At 39.1% G+C, this 19,044-nt stretch overlaps 1 protein-coding gene across 3 annotated transcripts in view; it reads right to left on the reverse strand.

The window, feature by feature from the left end:
- Positions 1-19,044, reverse strand: part of LOC146333091 (frizzled-3-like) — a 33,363-nt gene that overhangs the window by 4,186 nt on the left and 10,133 nt on the right. For all 3 annotated transcript variants that reach the window (XM_084719268.1, XM_084719254.1, XM_084719262.1), the window contains exons 2-7: positions 5,117-5,313; positions 4,162-4,464; positions 3,890-4,052; positions 2,913-3,212; positions 2,406-2,657; positions 9-157 (exon numbers count right to left, since the gene is read on the reverse strand). In XM_084719268.1, the coding sequence (XP_084575394.1) occupies positions 9-157; positions 2,406-2,657; positions 2,913-3,212; positions 3,890-4,052; positions 4,162-4,464; positions 5,117-5,313 (1,364 nt within the window). The remainder of the gene's footprint in view (positions 1-8; positions 158-2,405; positions 2,658-2,912; positions 3,213-3,889; positions 4,053-4,161; positions 4,465-5,116; positions 5,314-19,044) is intronic.

The following is a 19,044-nucleotide window of genomic DNA, read 5'->3' on the forward strand; positions in this document are numbered from 1 at the left end:
CTACTTACTCTTTGCGTCTGCGTCCATGCAGGAAGCTGGCCCATTCAAAACAAGTCTTCTTGCTGCCAACCCAGAAAACAGAGGGGATCCCCACCACCAGCATCATCAGATATTTAATAAGGAACAAAACCATAACTGGCCGGCTGGTCTGCTCCACCTTAACAGAAAAGAAATATTAAATATTAATTTTAAAGGCTGAAACATGAGAGAAAATGGACTAGCATTAAATTAAGTGCAGGACAAATATTTCGTCAACAGTAACACAGTAAAGAAACATGAACTGCTTAGAATACCTCTTAAACTACTTGCACATTAAGTGGACCAAAAGTATCCAGCATTGGCAAGTGTTTTTAGCCTAGTCAGTAAATCTGAATGACAGAAGAGGTGAGGTAATCCTAGAAAAAACCCAGCTGCTTCAGCAGCTGAACTACAGTTGGGATGTGCAGCAACTGCTCTCTCTTCAGATGGTCTTAAACTTGGATGCAGGATACAGTATCTCCCACCAGAGGGTAGGAGTTTACAGCAGTTGTAGGTTGAGAGAAGTATCATAATAAATAGTACGTATTTTTGGTTAAAAGACACTCTTTTATTTTACAGAATCCAAATTCTCCTAACTCACAGTTGATGTTTTGAAACGACTAAGAACTGCATCAAATTTTAAAATGTAAACAGAGAGCAAATTCAGGGAGCCATGTACAGTATATTTAAATGTGAGCTAAGTCATGATTTTATCCCTCTGAAACATAAAATCAACAAACCATCAAGCACACAGCAACTGCTGTGTTAACACACTGCTGAGGTTAACAGAGTGATCTTTAGGCAGCACCAAAACAAGCATAAAATTTCCCAGTTTTTTGGTGAACAAGCCATGACACTGATCATATGCTATTATATAACATACACAAACATGGACATTTTGTGTTTTTCTGTGTCGTTGCAATCAATCAAAATCAGACTGGCAATATGTAGTTGGTGGTGCAGTAAAAGAATTTGCATCTGTATAACAGGTGTTCCCATTAAAATAAAGGTGATATCCTGGTATTCACAAAGAATTTTAACACTCACAACATGTCCCTGCACAACTTTTATTTTATCTTAGGCGTTTCTTGCTTTTGAAAGAATCAGGCCCCAGAAAAATAAGTATGTATTAATTAGCATTAGTTGTTTTACCCAGGCTGAGATTAAATGTCTCAAATTCAGGTCATGAGATAAAACAAGAAGCCCCGGGCCTTCAGTAAATTGCCATCCATACACACAGACAAAATAAAGTCACTTGAAGTTGAACAATACTCACAGAATCTCCAATTATCCAAAAACATGAAATTGTACCCTCTTACACACAAACATTTGCACGCAAAACCCCTGAGGGTAAAGATTGAATAACACATGGCAATATTGAAATTCCAGAGCTACAACAGGTCATAAAGGGGGTCTCCCCTCATGAGCTCTCACACACGCAGCTACAGACACATGCATGCACACTAACAAGTAACATAAGCACTTGCACCTGCTTCCACCCCCTCTCATATAGTCTGTCAGTCACAAATTAGCTGACACTTTTCTATTATAAACTACTGTAGCAGCACTCAGCTTTAAGAGTCACGGAAAATGGAAACATGAAATGAACATGAAGTGACAAACTGAGGAAAAGCTCTTGTTGACTTGTGCATCTGCATGGGAGAGAGAGCAGTGGAGTGTGTTTGTGTTGTGCATTATGCACATTTGGTTATTCATTTAGCACCAGACTGTATAAAACACCACAATCCCACCACTCTTCATAACCGCTACAAAGACGTTATAGAGTACAGGCAGCAGAGCATGACTGAGCAAGCCCTGGGAGAGACACAGAGAGAGAGAGAGAGAGTGTGTGTGTGTGTGTGTGTGTGTGTGTGTGTGTGTGTGTGTGTGTGTGTGTGTGTGTGTGTGTGGGGTGATGGAAAGAAAGAAATAAGTGTGTGAGAACCAGCACAGAGAGTGAAAGACAGAGACAGAGACACAGAGTGTAACACAGAGATGGCAGCTTTGTGTAGAGCTGGAACTGAGAGCTGTATTAGCCGAGCTAATGATGCATACAGCATTCTGCTTCCTCCCCTTCTCAAATACCTAGTCATGCACACACACACGTGCAACTGCCAACACACACACTGCTCATTAAAGGGTTACTTCTTTTATTACAATTTGTGTCTTTTTGTAGGTTTGCCCATTATTTTAAGGATCAGAGACATTTACTACTCACTTCTAGTTTTACCACCAAATAAAGTGGTTTAGATAATCTGGTTAAATTGTTTGCTTGTTTTCAATTGTTTTTCAATTCCTATTAACTAGTGACACATAATTTGTCTTTCAAGCATATTAACATTACACAGTCTCACACAGACACATTTTGTTATATCCCTCTCTCTTACCTTGTATGGGCAGGGGATGTGATAACGCCTGCAGTTCTCTGCCATCCACGTTATCTCCCAAATGCTCCGGTAGGTGTGTTCGTACAGGTAGCATCCAATCACGGTCAACAAGGGGACCAAGTAGAGCACAGAGAATACCCCCATTCGGATCATGAACTTGACTAGTTTGGTTTGGTTCTCCTTCTCCAGAGGGATCTCCATACGCACCCGGTTCAGAGCCACAATGCCCACCAACAGGAGTGAGACACCCACCTGATGAGAGAGATGAATGAGAAGTTAGACTCAGTGACAGATATACTAAATTAAAGTGTGTGATTATTTTTTGATGGTTGACACAACCAGTCACCAATCCATTTATTAATTTATCCATTTCTCAATAACTCCAGCCAACAATACACTCTTGTATCATTGCATCCACCCACCCATTAATCTGTTCACCCATCCATCCATCTAGTCATCAGCTCTTTCAACCACCCACCCACTCATTTATCTTCTGACTCCACTCACCGCCACGTTGAGGCAGAGCGGTGCCAGAACAAACCACCTCAGGGCGTCTATGTCATACAGCCCAATGAAACACACTCCACTGATCCCATCTCCTTCAATTTTGTTCAGGGCCAACAGGGTGACAGTCAGGGCCCCTGGGAGCCCCCAGGCAACAGCGTGGAAGAGGAGGGCTTTCTTCTCAATGGCCTCGCTGCCCCATTTAGGCACGGCAGCCAGGAACCAAGTGATTGTCAGTATGACCCACCACACGCTGCCGGCCATTGTGAAGAAATACAGGACCATGAAAAACAGCGTGCACACCTGGAAGAGAGGATGCAGCAAGTTCTGATCAATCATGAGGGAGCAAATCACGGCTTTGTTTCCATTGGGATTTAGAGAATTTATGATCAATAAGTCATTTTCTGGTGTTAATAAGACCTTCATTTTGAGTTGTCACATGTTAAAAATGTTTTAAATTGCTACTTCACCACCCATCAAATTCATTATGATCAATCATGCATGAATAACTGGCTAACAATTAATTAAAAGAATCTAAAAATAAAAAAAACATTAAAGCTGCTATAAGGAACTTTAATATTTTGTTGATTTTGGAAGCCCTTGTGGAGAAAAAGCGATAACTTACTAACATACTACTCACTGTAACTTTGCCTGGAAAAATGTAAACACAGACTCATTTCATCTGATTTCATAGAGAATCCGACCCAATGGCAGGTATTACAATTAACAATATAGAAATATCCAGTCTTCGCACTGATGTCTCATTTGCTTATGTAGGTCATATAGAGGCATCAGTAATAAATTGGGACTGTTTCATAACCAGTTAAAAACTCCTTGTCGTATGTCTGAAGAAAGTTTATAATGTCAATGGAATTTTTTTTCAAAACATCATAAACCAAACAGGCTTCTTAAAAGGCAAAGAAATTACTCTGAGATGCATGATTGTGGTGATACTAGATAGAAATAAACTAAGCACTCACCTTGTTGTGTGAGCCCTGTGTTATGGTTGAAGCTCTGAACTGGGCAGGGCTGACTGCGTTGCATGCTACCCTGTCTTCCAGCAGAAATCCCAAAAAGAAAACCAGTGACACCATGACATAACACACAGCGTAGAAGATTATTGGTCTCTCGGGATATCGAAACCTAATGAGGGGATAGAAAAAAAAAGATAGAATAACAGGGAATAAATTTTCTTTCCACTTTGTTGGAACTAAGTAAAACTCAATAAGTTGATAGACTCAGACATTTGAACCTTGTAACATCAATGAGAAACGTCAAGAAGGTGAAGAGTGTTGCAGACAGACAGATGATGGACACAACTCCTATGAAGTAGCGTATGAAGGTCAGCTGCTGCTGGTTGAAGAACATCGAGGGGCACGGGGCAGAACAGTCTTTCCTGCCCATGAATGTGTAACCCAGGTCTGGGTCGACCTTGAGCTCTCTGGGGCACCAGAAACCGTAGTCTCGCTGGACAGTCATGGATGACTGGTCCGTGGGATCAGAGCCTGTCAGCAGGTCCTCTGGACGAGGATAGGGCTCATCACAATCTGGGAACCTGAGAAAAGAATTACTGAGTCAGATCATGTAGTTTCTAAATACAGAGGTCCTTCTCCCCTCAGGCTGCGAGACTACTTAATTCATCCTCAGCATTTCAACACGCAAAATAGTTGGTTTGTTTTTATTTATGTGACCTATTATTTACTCAACCAAACTACTGTGTATAATTTTTGTAGGTAGTTGTTTTTGTAAGTAGCAAAATGGATCTTGTTAGCTGTTAAATGATAAATAAATCCACCTTGTAACCTGAATGTATAATAGACATATACATGACAGATATGAAGAAGACAGCTGATGACCGCAGGATCAAAAAAGTGATCTCAACAAGAGCTGGAAAAGGAGTTCTATGTAGATGAGCTGACAAGACGCTGGGAAGACACTGAAGTTTAAAGTTAGTTTAACTTGATGTGAGGCAGACGTTGGCATGAGTTCAAAGAGAAGCAGCAAGCACAGGAGCAGTGCAGATATGAGGTATATGCAAAACACATATTGCAGGCTCAGTCCTGAGGAAATATACTGAATACATTCAAAATAAAACAACTAGAGTATTACCAGCTGCATTATCTCAGAGACTTCAACACCCAGTTTGTGATGACATTGTTTATATTTTCAAGTATTTTGTTGATTTTAAATGCAACACACATACACACCTGCTGCATTCCATGTCATCTGGCCAGGCTACTCCAAATATCTCCATGAGTTTGTGACACTCATCCTTTGCCCGCTGGCAGAGGGATCGACATGGCATGGACACCTGGCCATACACAGTGCACACTGGGGCGTACAGGGCGCACAGGAACATCCTCAGGTCAGTACTGCAAACCAAGTTTACCATGGGATGGAAAGGCTGCAGAGGAGACATGGGAGGAGAGAAATACAAAGACAGCATTTTTTATTTATATTTCAACAAGCCACAAAATTCTATGGCATGAGCTGAAAGCATCGGCTGCTGCAATATAATGTATCATTCTTTAGTCATACAATGGCCTCAATGGCCTTGCAAACACCCACACATTTCATCTTTCCGAAGTTATATCATAATATCAGTGGGAACCAGCCTGACAAGGTTGTTAATCTGTCATGCATGCGGGAAGAAGTGAACATGATGTTAACACACACACTCACATATACTGGCTCGGGAAAAAGTTAACTGCTATCAGTGGCACATATAAGGGAGCTCATATTTAACCTGAAATAGCCATCAAAGAGGATGTGGGGGTGCCAGGGGGAGTACAAATGTGTTCTAACTTCTCCACTGCAACTTATACTACTCAGTATTCCATCAATATTTAGAAGCTCATGAAATATGTATAGCAGCAGTCATATTACCAAACATCCCTTTGAAGTAGGGGACAGCAAAGACAGACCACTGAAGGTTGAGCCACACACCCCGTGTGTCAATACACTAAGCAAACAAACAGCAGGGATATCCACACATTATAGATTCTGTTTGCTGTAGTGGTGGTGTAAAGGTTAAAGACTCAGTCGTGTGACCTTCAGGCTGCTGGCTCAAATCCCCAGAATGACCACAGAAATGTGAGTGATGGAAAGACCAAGGGCACCTTAGTGCTTCCTTTAACAGCCACTGCAGACATACCCCTGCCTGAACAAATATTCTACTGTAGTGTGTAGTGGAATTTCTAATTCCTATACCTAATACTTTGAAAAATATTGGTACTCAATATTATTTTCCCACAGGGAAAAACTCAACATTTTGGCATAAAATTTTAAATTTAAATATAACAAGGCTATAATGTACCTTCAACAGGAGCAAATGTGACAAGTGATGAGAAGAAAACAGCACTGTGAGTAAGAGAGAGGAGGCGGGACTAGGCCTGGGAGATATAGCTGAAAAACAATAGTGAAGTTTCATATCAGTCGATATCGATAATTATTGATCGTGTAAGTTGTGACTAATATGTTGTGTACTCCAAAGAGTGGAAGAGTGGATAAAATAAGTTTCTTGTTTTATATTGCAAAAATATTACAGGAATGACTATTGGTGCTTTCACAAAATGTAAGACTGTTTTATAAATAATCATCGGTAATGTGGATAAAATGCCTAAGTGAGTAAAGGTAAATAATAGATCAGCTGGACACTGTTAAATTCTAAAAATGATATAAATTAACTGTAATGCAGGCTTTTAAACCAAGAAAAGACAACACTTCTGACATATCACTATATAACGATATCTAGTCTCATATCACAATACAATATAATATCATTATACTGCCCAGCCCTAGGCGGGACTTTGAGGGCACTGCAGCAGCGTGTGTCAATCACTGTCATGGAGAGCATAGAGAGGAGAGAGTGAGAAAGTACAGCTGGTAATGGACTATTCAATATCAATATTTCTATATTTCTGACAACACTAGTGTGTGAGCTCATTATTCTATTCTATAAAAACAAACAATACAAAGACAATGATCAATTGTCAGGTCAGCAGTTAGCTGGTGGCTACTTCCACTCATGTTGACAGGTAAATTATTCATTGATTTATTTAAAAAAAACACAAAAACAAACCTATGTTCTGCAGACATTAAATCAGACCTTCAGTACACAAAATGCACAATAGAACATTTTATAATACGTCCTGAGATTTGTTAATGTGTACAAAGATAGTTATCTCAGTATCTCTGATTTCACTCTTTTTCTCTCACAGACTTGTTTGTGAGCTTCACATGAAAAGAGTGCTACTAGCCTTTATTTTACAACAGATAGAGATCGGATTGGTTGGTGGGAAACTACTTTAAACTTATTTACAAAAGACTTTCAATTTAGATTTAACAACTGAACTGCTTAGACACCTTGATGTTGCTATGGCAATGGCTGCACATGTAGATGCAGCTGGCCAGTAGCCCCTTCAAAGTTGTGCTGAAAAACACATCACCTATGACATAGATATACTCGTAGGTATTAAATTAAGTGTGTTGAATTAAGAGCATCAGACCCTGAGTGGATCAACAAATGCAGTCAGCATCTTTCAGACAAGCCATCAGCCATCTCCACCACAGGAGGAGAGTGGAAACAAGAGCAACGCTACAACTGGGACATAAGGATGTTCCTGGATAATGTCTGATCAGGAAACTGAAATGGTTGAAATGAGATTTAGGCTGGCCAAACATCAGGAAACCAGAGACTGTTTGTGCCCTCACAAAGAGACCTGCTTCACAACATCTTGGATCAGGCTGTTGCACCTGAGGGGTGGATCACACAAGCCGACAGGATGCAACACTCTGTGTTTGGGTATCAAGCATCATCAATGTAAAAACAAAGTCAAAGTTGATGGACAACCTTTCCCAGATGTTTAACTTTTCAGTGTGAGAACGCCAATCCTATTGTTATCACCACCTTGATGGTGCTGTGTACATTAAACCTGATGCAAATTAAAAAAAATCACTACAGAATCATTTCCTAGTTGTGTGTGTGTGTGTGTGTGTGTGTGTGTGTGTGTGTGTGTGTGTGTGTGTACATAAATATACACACACACACATATATACAGATACATACATATGTATTTATTTTGTTTTATATTTTAATCCCATTACATTGAGAATTAAATTATCTGTATATATGTGTATACTATTAAAGAACTACAAAACTAATAGCGTGGTTGTGTTGTATAATGATAATTACCTTGAATTCTTAAACATATATAATAATGTGCTCATACATCCAAAACTGCAGCAACATTGTGTGTGCTGTTGCTTATGTGTGCAAAGTGACCTGCATCTATTCAACTAAAAGTTCATATCATCTGGCCACAATAAAGCTGAGTTTTCAATGCAGCTTTCACATGAGATAACAGAGTAATCAGAGCACAGCCATGACAGCCATGAATCTAGACTACAGCAATGAAACAAAACACTTTGCTTGATCACACACGACACTGTATTGTGTGTATGTGTAAAATATGTGTACATGTGACACAAAACAGTGCACTTACATTGATTGCTCACAACAAAAGCTACAGTATATGCTTATAGACTATTTAAGTGCATTCATGCAAATACCCATGCATCAGTGAGCGTGTGTGTGTGTGTTACGCATGTTTCTGTGTGGAGTTGGGCCTTGTGAGTATGTTTTGATCGTTCTCAATCGCTCTGTTCTAGATCTGCACATTGGAGAGATGTTCCACCAGTAAATGGGTGCAGTGGTGCATGAACTGTGTGACATAGTTTTGAGTATCTCACACATAGACACACAGACACACAGACCACTCAGCTTCATTCAATAATTCACACGTTACAACCCATGCCTTTTTTTTCCTAGTGTGTGATCACGCAAGTTTCACTGTGTAGGGACAGTGAAAGAACCACATGAGCTTCCACATGGACTAATCTAAACCCTGTAGATGTGGATACACGATTAATTGTATTATGTGCAGACAGAATAACAAATTACTGAGTTATGTGCTATATTCACAAAATAAGTCTGTCATTCTCTCTTCTTTCAGCTCTCAATTTGGAAGATACAAAATCAGTTATTGGTTAATTTCTGACTGAATTTCATGGGATTTCAGTTTAATGAGAGGAGAAGATGTTATGTTGCTATATTGATTATAGAACTGATCTAGAACATTCTAAGAGGAGGAGAAATCCTAAGGTAAAGGCTGGCTACATTGCTTACCAATCCTATCAAATGTGTTTTATATTCATACCTGAAACTATGTAGGGAGTTTACACATTTCTAACAATGTAAATAAAAACTAAACATTATAAATATGAAGGTAGACTTGTGCAGGCATTGCTAATAAAGTTTCCATGGAGCGTATACGCCAATGACAACAAATATTAAGCATGCCTATATGATTGTGACATTGTTTCAGTTACATCAATGCCTTGGATTAAACACTCCATGGTGTAGTATCAGTATGAGTGCAATTAAGACACAGCAATACCAATGAAATCACTGTATGTAATGTAAAACTTGGGTGTAATGTAATCATGTATCTGAAGCGAAGAGTTTTTTCATATCAATTAGAATGTGAAAGTCTGATAAAATAATCTCTGTCCCTGTCTGTTCACCTCTATATCTCTCTCTCTTACTTTTGGTATGAGCCGGAGGCCACACTTAACTAAGTGGTTGTTGCTTTCTGCATGAGTGTGTCTCACTGACACTGTAGAATGGAGCTTTTCTTCATGTCTCCTCATTCTAACTCTGCAGCGAATATGTGTGTGACTTCCATTTTGTGTGTCCCAATTCTGCCCATTTCTCCCGTGCATGTGGGGTTGCACGTTTGTGCATGTGTGTGTCATTGTTCTTGTATTCTGTGTAAGTATGTCCCAGTTATTGCGTTTTCTGGTGTGTGAGTGTGCAAGGCCAGTGTGCATGTACAAGTCAACGCATGTGTGCAGATATCTGTGTGCAATTATTCTGACAGTCAGGGCAATTGCCCCCCATCTCCTGCCGCAAAGAGAATATTGATATTAAGTGGTCTAACTGTGCCACCCAACGAGAGGGGAGGGGGGTGGTGATCAGCTTTCTATGGAGGATGACCAGAGTGAATTGTCTAGCATTTTGTAGTTAGTTGTGATGGAAGAGCAGGGAAAGGAAAGCATAAAAGCACAAAAACCTCGCCTGAGGGTGCAGACTGCTACTAAAAGATGTAGAAGAAAGAGATAAGGAAAGGGAGAAGAGGACATGCGAGACAGAGGAATTGTAGTGTATCAGCTTCCTGCAATTAATCTCTGCTAGTTCTATCTCTTGTGAATGGTCTTAACCATGTATGTATCACCAAACAGAGCCTCTTTATTTGGCAGCTATTACAAAATTTACAAGGCACTGAAGTGACCAAGCAAATAAATTTGCTGAGAAATGTGTAATTTAAAACTGTTTTGTTTCTGTACCAGCACAAGCATGGACTGACACCTTCCATCCCTGTGTGACCAAAACTTATGACTGATAGTGCAAAATAATGAATGTTGCATTCAATGTACCACCATTGTAACCCTTTCAATATTTGTTAACATTTTGAAAACAAATGTACTGACGTAATTGATTGCCAGATTTTTGTGTCAGGTCACAAACACAGCAAAAACATACACTTAAAGAGATGTTACATGGTAACAAGTTGCTGCTTTAAATCAAGTGTAAATGTGAGTTCAAATGGCAAGCCCTATTTTGCAGCTTTTCTGTTTCATGTACTTTATTCAACAAAATCATGATTCCAACAATTCACAGCACCTGATGGGAAACTCAGGGGCTGTGGACAACACTTACTGTTAAACTAAAACTCATGTCGAAACTATGTGATAGAAAGTTAGAACTAAAAAGTACAGTTAAAATGTGTAGCTGAAATAAATCTAAATAATGCAGAAACAAGGAAACATTATCACAAGGTCATCATAAAAACTGCATGCTACTAAAATGCCATCCATCATGCAATGCCCCAACTTGACATTCGCCCCCCACATAGCTTTAAAATGGTATGAATGGCGGCTTGACCTCAGCCATTTGGCAGCTATATTTGTGAGAAACATTTCAATCAAACATTCACAAATTCATCCGTCATGAGTGCCCCAATTGCAACATGATTGCTGTTAGTAGACTCAACTGCTTATACTTCATTAACTGTGCCACTGCAATGGTATAATAGGAGAGGGTTTTCCTATTACAACCTTAAGAAACATATTTAATACAAATACTGCATATATCTTAAGTAACTTGGACATTTTAACTAAACAATATTGAGAGTGATAGAGACTGATAGATAGACATTTCCATTTGGTACCTACTAAACATCTATCCAGAAAATACAAGTAGGCTACCTAATTATGTATGTATGTATGTATGTATGTATGTATGTATGTATGTATGTATGTATGTATGTATGTATGTATACACACACACACACACACACACATACATATATATACATATATATATTATAAATTTATATTTTGCACAGTACTGTGTGTATACATATATATGTATGTGAGTATATATATATATATATATATATATATATATATATATATATATGTATATATATATATATAGTGTGTGTGTGTGTGTGTGTGTGTGTGTGTTAGTAGGTCAAGAAATTGTGAGCACTGAGATTGTGAAGAGGAATGAGAAGCAGGGTGGTTTTTTTGACACAGAGGAAAATGAGAAAAAAAAGCCCCTGACTGGTCCACCTCTCATTCAATAGAGGGATTAAGTTTCTTTCTTTTTACTCCCTCTCTCCAAAGAAACCCAGGGGGAGGGAGAGAGAAAGAAATACGAGAAAAAAAACTTCAAGTAAAAAAACTAACAAAGAAAAAACGGAAAGAAAGACAGACAGAAAGAAAGAGGCATATGATTAACAGTCACGGAATGCAAGCAATTACATGTAAATACCAATAACTGCTGTAAATTGGTAGCACAAAAAGCAGTACAAAAAAAGTACAGGGTGTGTTGGAAGTGAAAACATTTGAAAACTTGCAATGCTTTTCTGAGTGAATAAAGCATTTTCTTCAGAACTGTCCTGTCCAGTGGGTGTGTTGGGGATTAAAATTAGTATCATGGTGGTAATATGACAGAGCCCTATTGCACAGTACGTAAACTGCAGTCATCAGCTCACCTGATAGCTTGAGAATGCTGAGCAAAGCTGAAATCAATCAACACTGTTGCTAGTGGGAGAACAAGATTTGTTGGCCAGAGCATCCCTGTATCACTACAGTACTTCAGTATAATGCCGTTTTGTCACACATTTTTCCTTTATTAAATAATTGCAGGGCTCTGTGATTGGACACATTGCGATTTCAATAATACTGTGATTAATTGTGCATCCCTAGTTTAAATTAAAAGTTGACCTTCACAATCCCATGACATAAAATGTTATAATTTACTAAATACACAACTTTAACGTTAACACAAAATACATGGATGGCACTGCTAACAACACAAGAGTATAACAGCTCCAACTCTTAAACTAATTACATTTTTTATTGCCCCATTCCTCCTCTTTTTCCATTTACTCTTCCCCTCTCTCTCCCTTCCTTTCCTCCCACCCTTCTCTTTGAGGGGTTGTACTGATTGGTACTCAGATCCAAAACAGGAAAAAGTATAGGTTTTATAGATTTTTGAGCATGTGTAATATCTTTACATAGTCTGTTTAGCTACTGGGTGGTGTGTGTGTGTGTGTGTGTGTGTGTGTGTGTGTGTGTGGTTTAGAGCTTAAAACGGTTGTAGAAAATCCAGTTAGCCAACTCTGCACATTGTGTGTGTGTGTGGGGGGGAGAAGAAAAACTGGAGTGGAATGGAGAAAAGTTTCCTCCGTGGATTAGAGAGTCAAATGGATTGGAAGGAGTGTTTAGAGTGTGAGAACCTAAACGGACAAACACACACACATGCACGCACACACACACTGAAACTGTCACCAGCTTTGTGTTGTCAGATCAAGGTGACAGGCTGTTGGTCTAAGCCTCCAAAGAAACAGCCCTTGAACTGGCAACAAGTGCCTGCTTCAAAAAAATCCCAAGTTTTTGACCAAAGTTGGTCCTGTATTTTCACAAGTAGGGATGCTGTTTTTGCCTCTGTGAGGCTAATCAGTGATTTTCATCGACTTTATGCTAGTATGTTTACAATTGCTCTTTGGTAGGGTTACTGTCTAATGGTGAGCTAAACCGAGTCTTACTCACCCAAGTTTTCATTTATTCTTTAGTTATAAAAGACAAAAACAAACACCCAAACTCCATTTGGTAGCTATGCCTTGCCATTAGGCCCATTTGCTCCACTCTGATCTACTCTTGCTTTTAGCCCTCAATCATAATGCACAAAACCACTCAAATAGCAATCAGATAATCTAAACTGCCATAAAACACACTGGTAAGAAACTGGTTGCCTGCATGATTTGCTAATAGGTGTTTTTTATGAAAATTTTGTGTGCACTGAGTCTAGTCTATCAGGTAACAAATACTAACCTCAATTCTTTGAACCTGAAAATTAAAAGGACACAGATGTTGATCTTTTAATGTACTGATAGATGCAATGTGTCATTTCTTGCACCTCTTCCTGAAAGATAAGGATGGATTTGGACGAGAAAAATTCTGGATTTTTGCTACTAAACATTGCCAAAGTCCATATGGCTACATTGACCTCTCAAGATCTCCATCCATTTTTCTTCTTAGTCCCTCTTCTTATTGCAAACCATAACTCGCTCTTAAATCAGAGGATCGGGCCCTGCAGTACAAAGGCTGTCAGACCGCATCAGCTCTATCTCCATTTGCAAGCAACATTCCCTCTCTACCAACTACACAACTAGATCCTACATTTCTCTCTGTCTTTCTGCAGAAACTATAATATTCCTATTTCCTTCTGCCTCTCTACAGCTACTCAATATTTCCCCCCTTGCACTCAAACTATCAGCAGCACTATTCCTTATTGCATATATACATTAGAGCCAATTACACACACACTCTCTCTACAGTGTAAGAGAAGTGCATCAGTTCATAATCACGTAGCAATTACATGATCACTCCATCCCCCTCTCCCTCCGCTTGCACCAGCTTACATCCTATTCTCTATTTTATTCTCCAAGCGTACTATTGTTTTCTCACGGCTTCCTCTCTCTTCTCCACTTTTACTGGTTAGATTCAATCTCAAGCAACATTTTCTTCTTTCTCGCTCCATAATGCTCACATGATCAATGTGTTCATAGACAAATTCACACCACAACACACACACTCCTCGTTGGCTATGTGCCTGCCTCTTCTCTCCTCTCACATGCTCGTGAGAGAGACAGGCGTTGGCCATGAATAGATGAACTGAACAGACCGCGATGCTCTCCTCCCTAATCTCTGAAAAGACAGTTAAGAAAGGGGCACCCTTCTCTCACACTCTCTCCATCTTTCATTCATTTGTCTGTTTATCCGTGTCCATCCATCGTTCAGTCGGGAGGACTAGACAAAGCCGTTAATGGCATTCCCCTTCACGTTCACTTCCCCTCCTCCTCTCCTCCTATCTGCTTTCTCCTGCATTCATCTCTTATTTTCCTTGCCTCCCACTTACTCCTGGCAATTAAGCTGACATGCACTTGTCCTCCTCCTCCACTTCTACTTCTCTTTTTTTTTCCCCCAACATCAGTATTCATCGACATTCTCTTCTCTTTTATCCTGTCATTTCATGTTTAAAAAAACTATTTAGCAACACCATCAGCATACTCCATCTCTCCTCTGTTCTCTTCTTCACATTTTCAACCCAGTGCACCTTTTCTCCACTGTCTTGTCCTCATCCTGTTTCTTTTCAGTCACACAACTTCTCTTTTATCTCATCATGCTCCTACATTTTCAAATTTATTCAGTTTCTCTGCTAAGAAATCTTGTACAACCTATCAACATAGTTTTATCTTATTCACAATTTGCTTCCCCTTGTTTTATCATTTGATCAGATTCATCCATTTGAACATTTTCCCCTTGCATTATAGTCATTTTTGTGGGTTATCTCTTCATATTTTTTCTTTTCTTGAACATGCACATAAATTTACTGTTTCTAGCTCTATGGAGCAAGACTAGATCTCACAAGATTCAGTTTTTTCTATGAGATGTAAGTGGAAAATTAAGAAAAGTTTTGGCCTATTTAGATATTTACCAGCCCAATCAGCAAACATTTCAATGATAAAATGATCTGCTGCTTCTCTAAACTCTTGAATCTTCTTAACAACTGAATCTCAAGTATTGATATAAAATGAAGTATGAATGGCCCATTTTTGCCACCAGTGTATCTACTGATTTTGGTGTATGTTTTAGTTTGCTTCCAGACCTCTGAACCACAATTATTGTTTTTTCCTTTTTTAAAGATTATTTTTTGGGCTTTTGCCTTCATTTTGATAGTGACAGCTGAAGATACGACAGGAAGGTGGGTAGAGAGAAGGGGGATGACTCGTAGAAAATGGGCTGCAGAGTCAAACTGGCGGCTGCTGCAGAGGACTAATAGCCACAGTACATGAAGCGCACGCTCTACCAACTGAGCTATAGGGGTGCCCCAAGAACCACCATTGTTCAATGATTCAAATAGGTCTGGTGTTATGCCCCTGTGATGGCTATATATTCCATGGTTAGGGCTACAATTGACCAGTTAGCTACAGTAGCTACATTCATGTAAAATAGCAAGACTAAAATGGTGATGAGCATCAATGAGATCAATGCTGTTATCCAAACTGTTCTAAGACAAAAATAACCACTCAAAGTTGACATATTTCTTTGATCAACTTGAAAATGTCTAATTAACTGTTCCAAGCAATCACTTCTGTGGCAAATGAAACTAAACCATTGGTGGGGTGGATAAATCACTGGCTACTGACTGGTTACATCAAAAGAAAACACACTGTTCATTAATCAACAAGACATCAGCTAACATGAAGACAATGACAGATTGAATGAATGAAATCAAACATGATGGCAACTTGGTATGAAGCTCAGACTGGGATGGTTCAAGGAAGAAGTTTTTAGGAAGATGGTCTAAATGAAAGCTGCAAGTAATGATTACTTTCATTATCGATAAATCTGTCAATTATTTTCTTAATTAATCAATTAGTTGTTTGGTCAATAAAATGTCAGGAAATGTTGAAAAATGTGGATCAGTGTTTCCAAAAGCTCAAAAGAACATCCACAAATATCTTGCTCTGTCCACAACTCAAAGATATTCAGTTTACTGTCAGAGAGGAGTATATATATACATACATACATACATATAATGAGCTGAAATCCTAAAGTTTTGACTTTTCTTTAAAAATTACTGAAATTGATTAACTGATAATCAAAAGGGTTGGCAGTTAATTTAGTAGTTGATTAATAATCCAATCAAGTGGGGGAAAGGTTTAAATTATTATCTACGTTAAGAGGAGCACTGCCAATCATCAATGATACAATTTACAATTATCTGAAATCCTTCTCCATGCAGTTAAATCATGTCTGCTGTTGCCAGACAACAATGAACAAAGCAAAAATTCTGGGTTGACTTTTCTGGGCTGCTGTATTCCTCAACTTCACGCCTAATATTAAATACAATGGGAGCCTGTCTTTTCACTGGTGTGGGTGGAGAGACATATTATTCAACGACACCATGTTTCTACACAGCGTTAACTGCAAATATCACAGACTGTGCAGACTTTCTATCACTCTTCTTGTCTTCCAAGACAAACGGCACTTGAGAGCAATGACTAGTATGTATCTTCTATTTCTTCTGCGAGACTTTCATTACCAGTCCTTTCCTTCTTCTCCTCTCCTTGGTTTAGGTCAGAACATGCACTCATCATCCAATTTCCCTCCCCTCCCTCGCCTGTCTGTCTCCCTCCATTCCTCCCCTTCCTTCTCTGCCTATTTAACTACCATGGCAACAGGTGATGTGGTAGCTCTCACATGAACAGGTCTCATTGAGGATAACAGGAAAGAACACATGCGTGTGCACAGGCACACACATGGTACCCATAAGCACATTGTGGCAGGACTCCTTTAATGGGTGAAACCATCCAAAAAGTATAGCTAACAAGCTCACACAAGGAGTGACAAAGAGAGAGTGTGAAAGTGAGAGTAAAAGAAACTGAGAAGTGTTAGAGAGAGGGTCAAATGAAATGATAGAGATGTAGATGGAGAGCCAAGAGTGTGACAATGGAGCTGAATTACCCACACACATCCTAACACCCTCCAAACCGCCTGTGAATATCCATCTGCTTACCACTTACATATATGCTCTGTTACAGTCAGACAAAAATAATTCTAGCATCTGAGGGATCAAGAATTAGTATTTTGCAAATCAATGCATACAGAAACATTAAACATGACACTATTAATGCACAATTTTGTCAATACATTCTTTTAATAAAACTGGTTTGTATTGAGCTTGCAAAGCATACAAAACTTTGTACAAATTCATTCACATGATGAATTAAGTTTTCTGCTGGATATCCTTTCTCAAAGTGAAATTACCACATCTAGATTAATGGAGACCCAAATCAAAACATCAGCTTTGTAACTGTATATTCTGACCATCTCTGTTCATCTCCTCTGTTATTATGCCATCTGTTTAGTGAATCTTCTGTGTCTACAACATTAACCTCATCACTCAGGAGGAAAATGGATTACATGCTGATTCTTTGCCCAATGGGTTTATTCTACCTAATTTAGATGTTAATAAAGATAATAATCACAAAAGGCACAGCAATAATAATAATATAAAAGGTGCAGCCACATTGATCACAGAGCAGACCCATCAATGTTCATTTTTTTGTCCCGTTCTCCCTCCTGTTTTTTGTTTCATTCCATGTACAGAAGTGCATAAAAACAGATTCTTGAAGCTGAAGAGTAACTTGGACTGAGTGGGGGGCTGGAGTTAGGCCAGTGTTAGGAGAAATCGATAGGAACTAGATTTACACAAGCATAAATGTACTTCATGCAGTAGAGCTACTTGTGCCTGGTAAACAGTGAATATAGCTCTCTCTGTGTGGGGTGGGGACCTGGTGGCCCCATGGAGGCCCTTCTTAAGCAGTCTCATTTTGAAGGACAGGACCCCATAGTGAGAGAAACACAAACACCGGAGACAGTAGTGTCTAATAACTTTACACAACTGCTCACTCTGACAGTATTTCCCTCTGCATAGTCTTTGACATTCTCGTTCTGTTCAACTGCCCTACACATTTTTTGTTCCTTCCCCCCTCCTACTTTCATTCTATGTACAGATGTACATAAATTGTGTTGGGAGGAAGTGATAGGAAATAGATTCACAAAAGCACAAATGCTACTCATGTGTGGTGAACAGTGAGCATATTGTTCCCTTTTACCAAACTAAGGAGAAATTGCTTCCATCTGATCTGATGACGCAGAATATAATTACTCTGTATTACAATGCAGGGTGGGCTGTTGTCAGAGACAGCAATACATGCAACCTTATTTTCTAAAAACAAACAAAACATGTAAGTTGTAATGTTTGAGAATGCAGTCTCACTGTACTCTGCTGGCACTGATGATTTGAACAGTTTAAAAATCCATGCGACTGTATGTGTGCTATTTTGCGAGAGTTTGTAAGTGCACAATTAGTAGCAGTAGAGCTCTTAATGCTAACGTTGGTCCTGACCTGCAGTATGCTGAAAATGTTAGAGCTGCCTAGTGTTGAGTAGCTTTGCGTGACAAGGGGATCAATGATGTGTGTATGTGTGTGTTAGTGTGAAGTTGGGCTTAACAATGAGAGTTAAACATCAATCACCAGACGTATACACACACACACATACACACACACACACACACACACACACACACAGTTCCCAGGCTGGGTCATGGGTTCAGATTAAGAACATAAGACATGGATAACCTATATTTATGTGTTTTATCAGAGATGAACAATGCAGGGCTCGATAACAGCAGCACACAGATTCCATACTACACGTCACACATGTAGGCATACATAGGAACCCAAGCTAGATGTGATACAAACATCTGGAAAGTCTGGAAGGAATGAAAACCAGATGGACAACATAAATATAAAAATAAATCAAAGACAAAGATGGACTAAATCATCAATACATCAGTGATATCGGAATGGGAGCAGAAGTAAGATGGAGGGACATGATTACAAAGGGTTGAACAAGTGTGTGAATGAACA

Source organism: Lutjanus erythropterus, chromosome 1 (genome assembly GCF_056507025.1).
Source record: "Lutjanus erythropterus isolate fLutEry1 chromosome 1, fLutEry1.hap2, whole genome shotgun sequence".
Lineage (NCBI taxonomy): Eukaryota > Metazoa > Chordata > Actinopteri > Lutjaniformes > Lutjanidae > Lutjanus > Lutjanus erythropterus.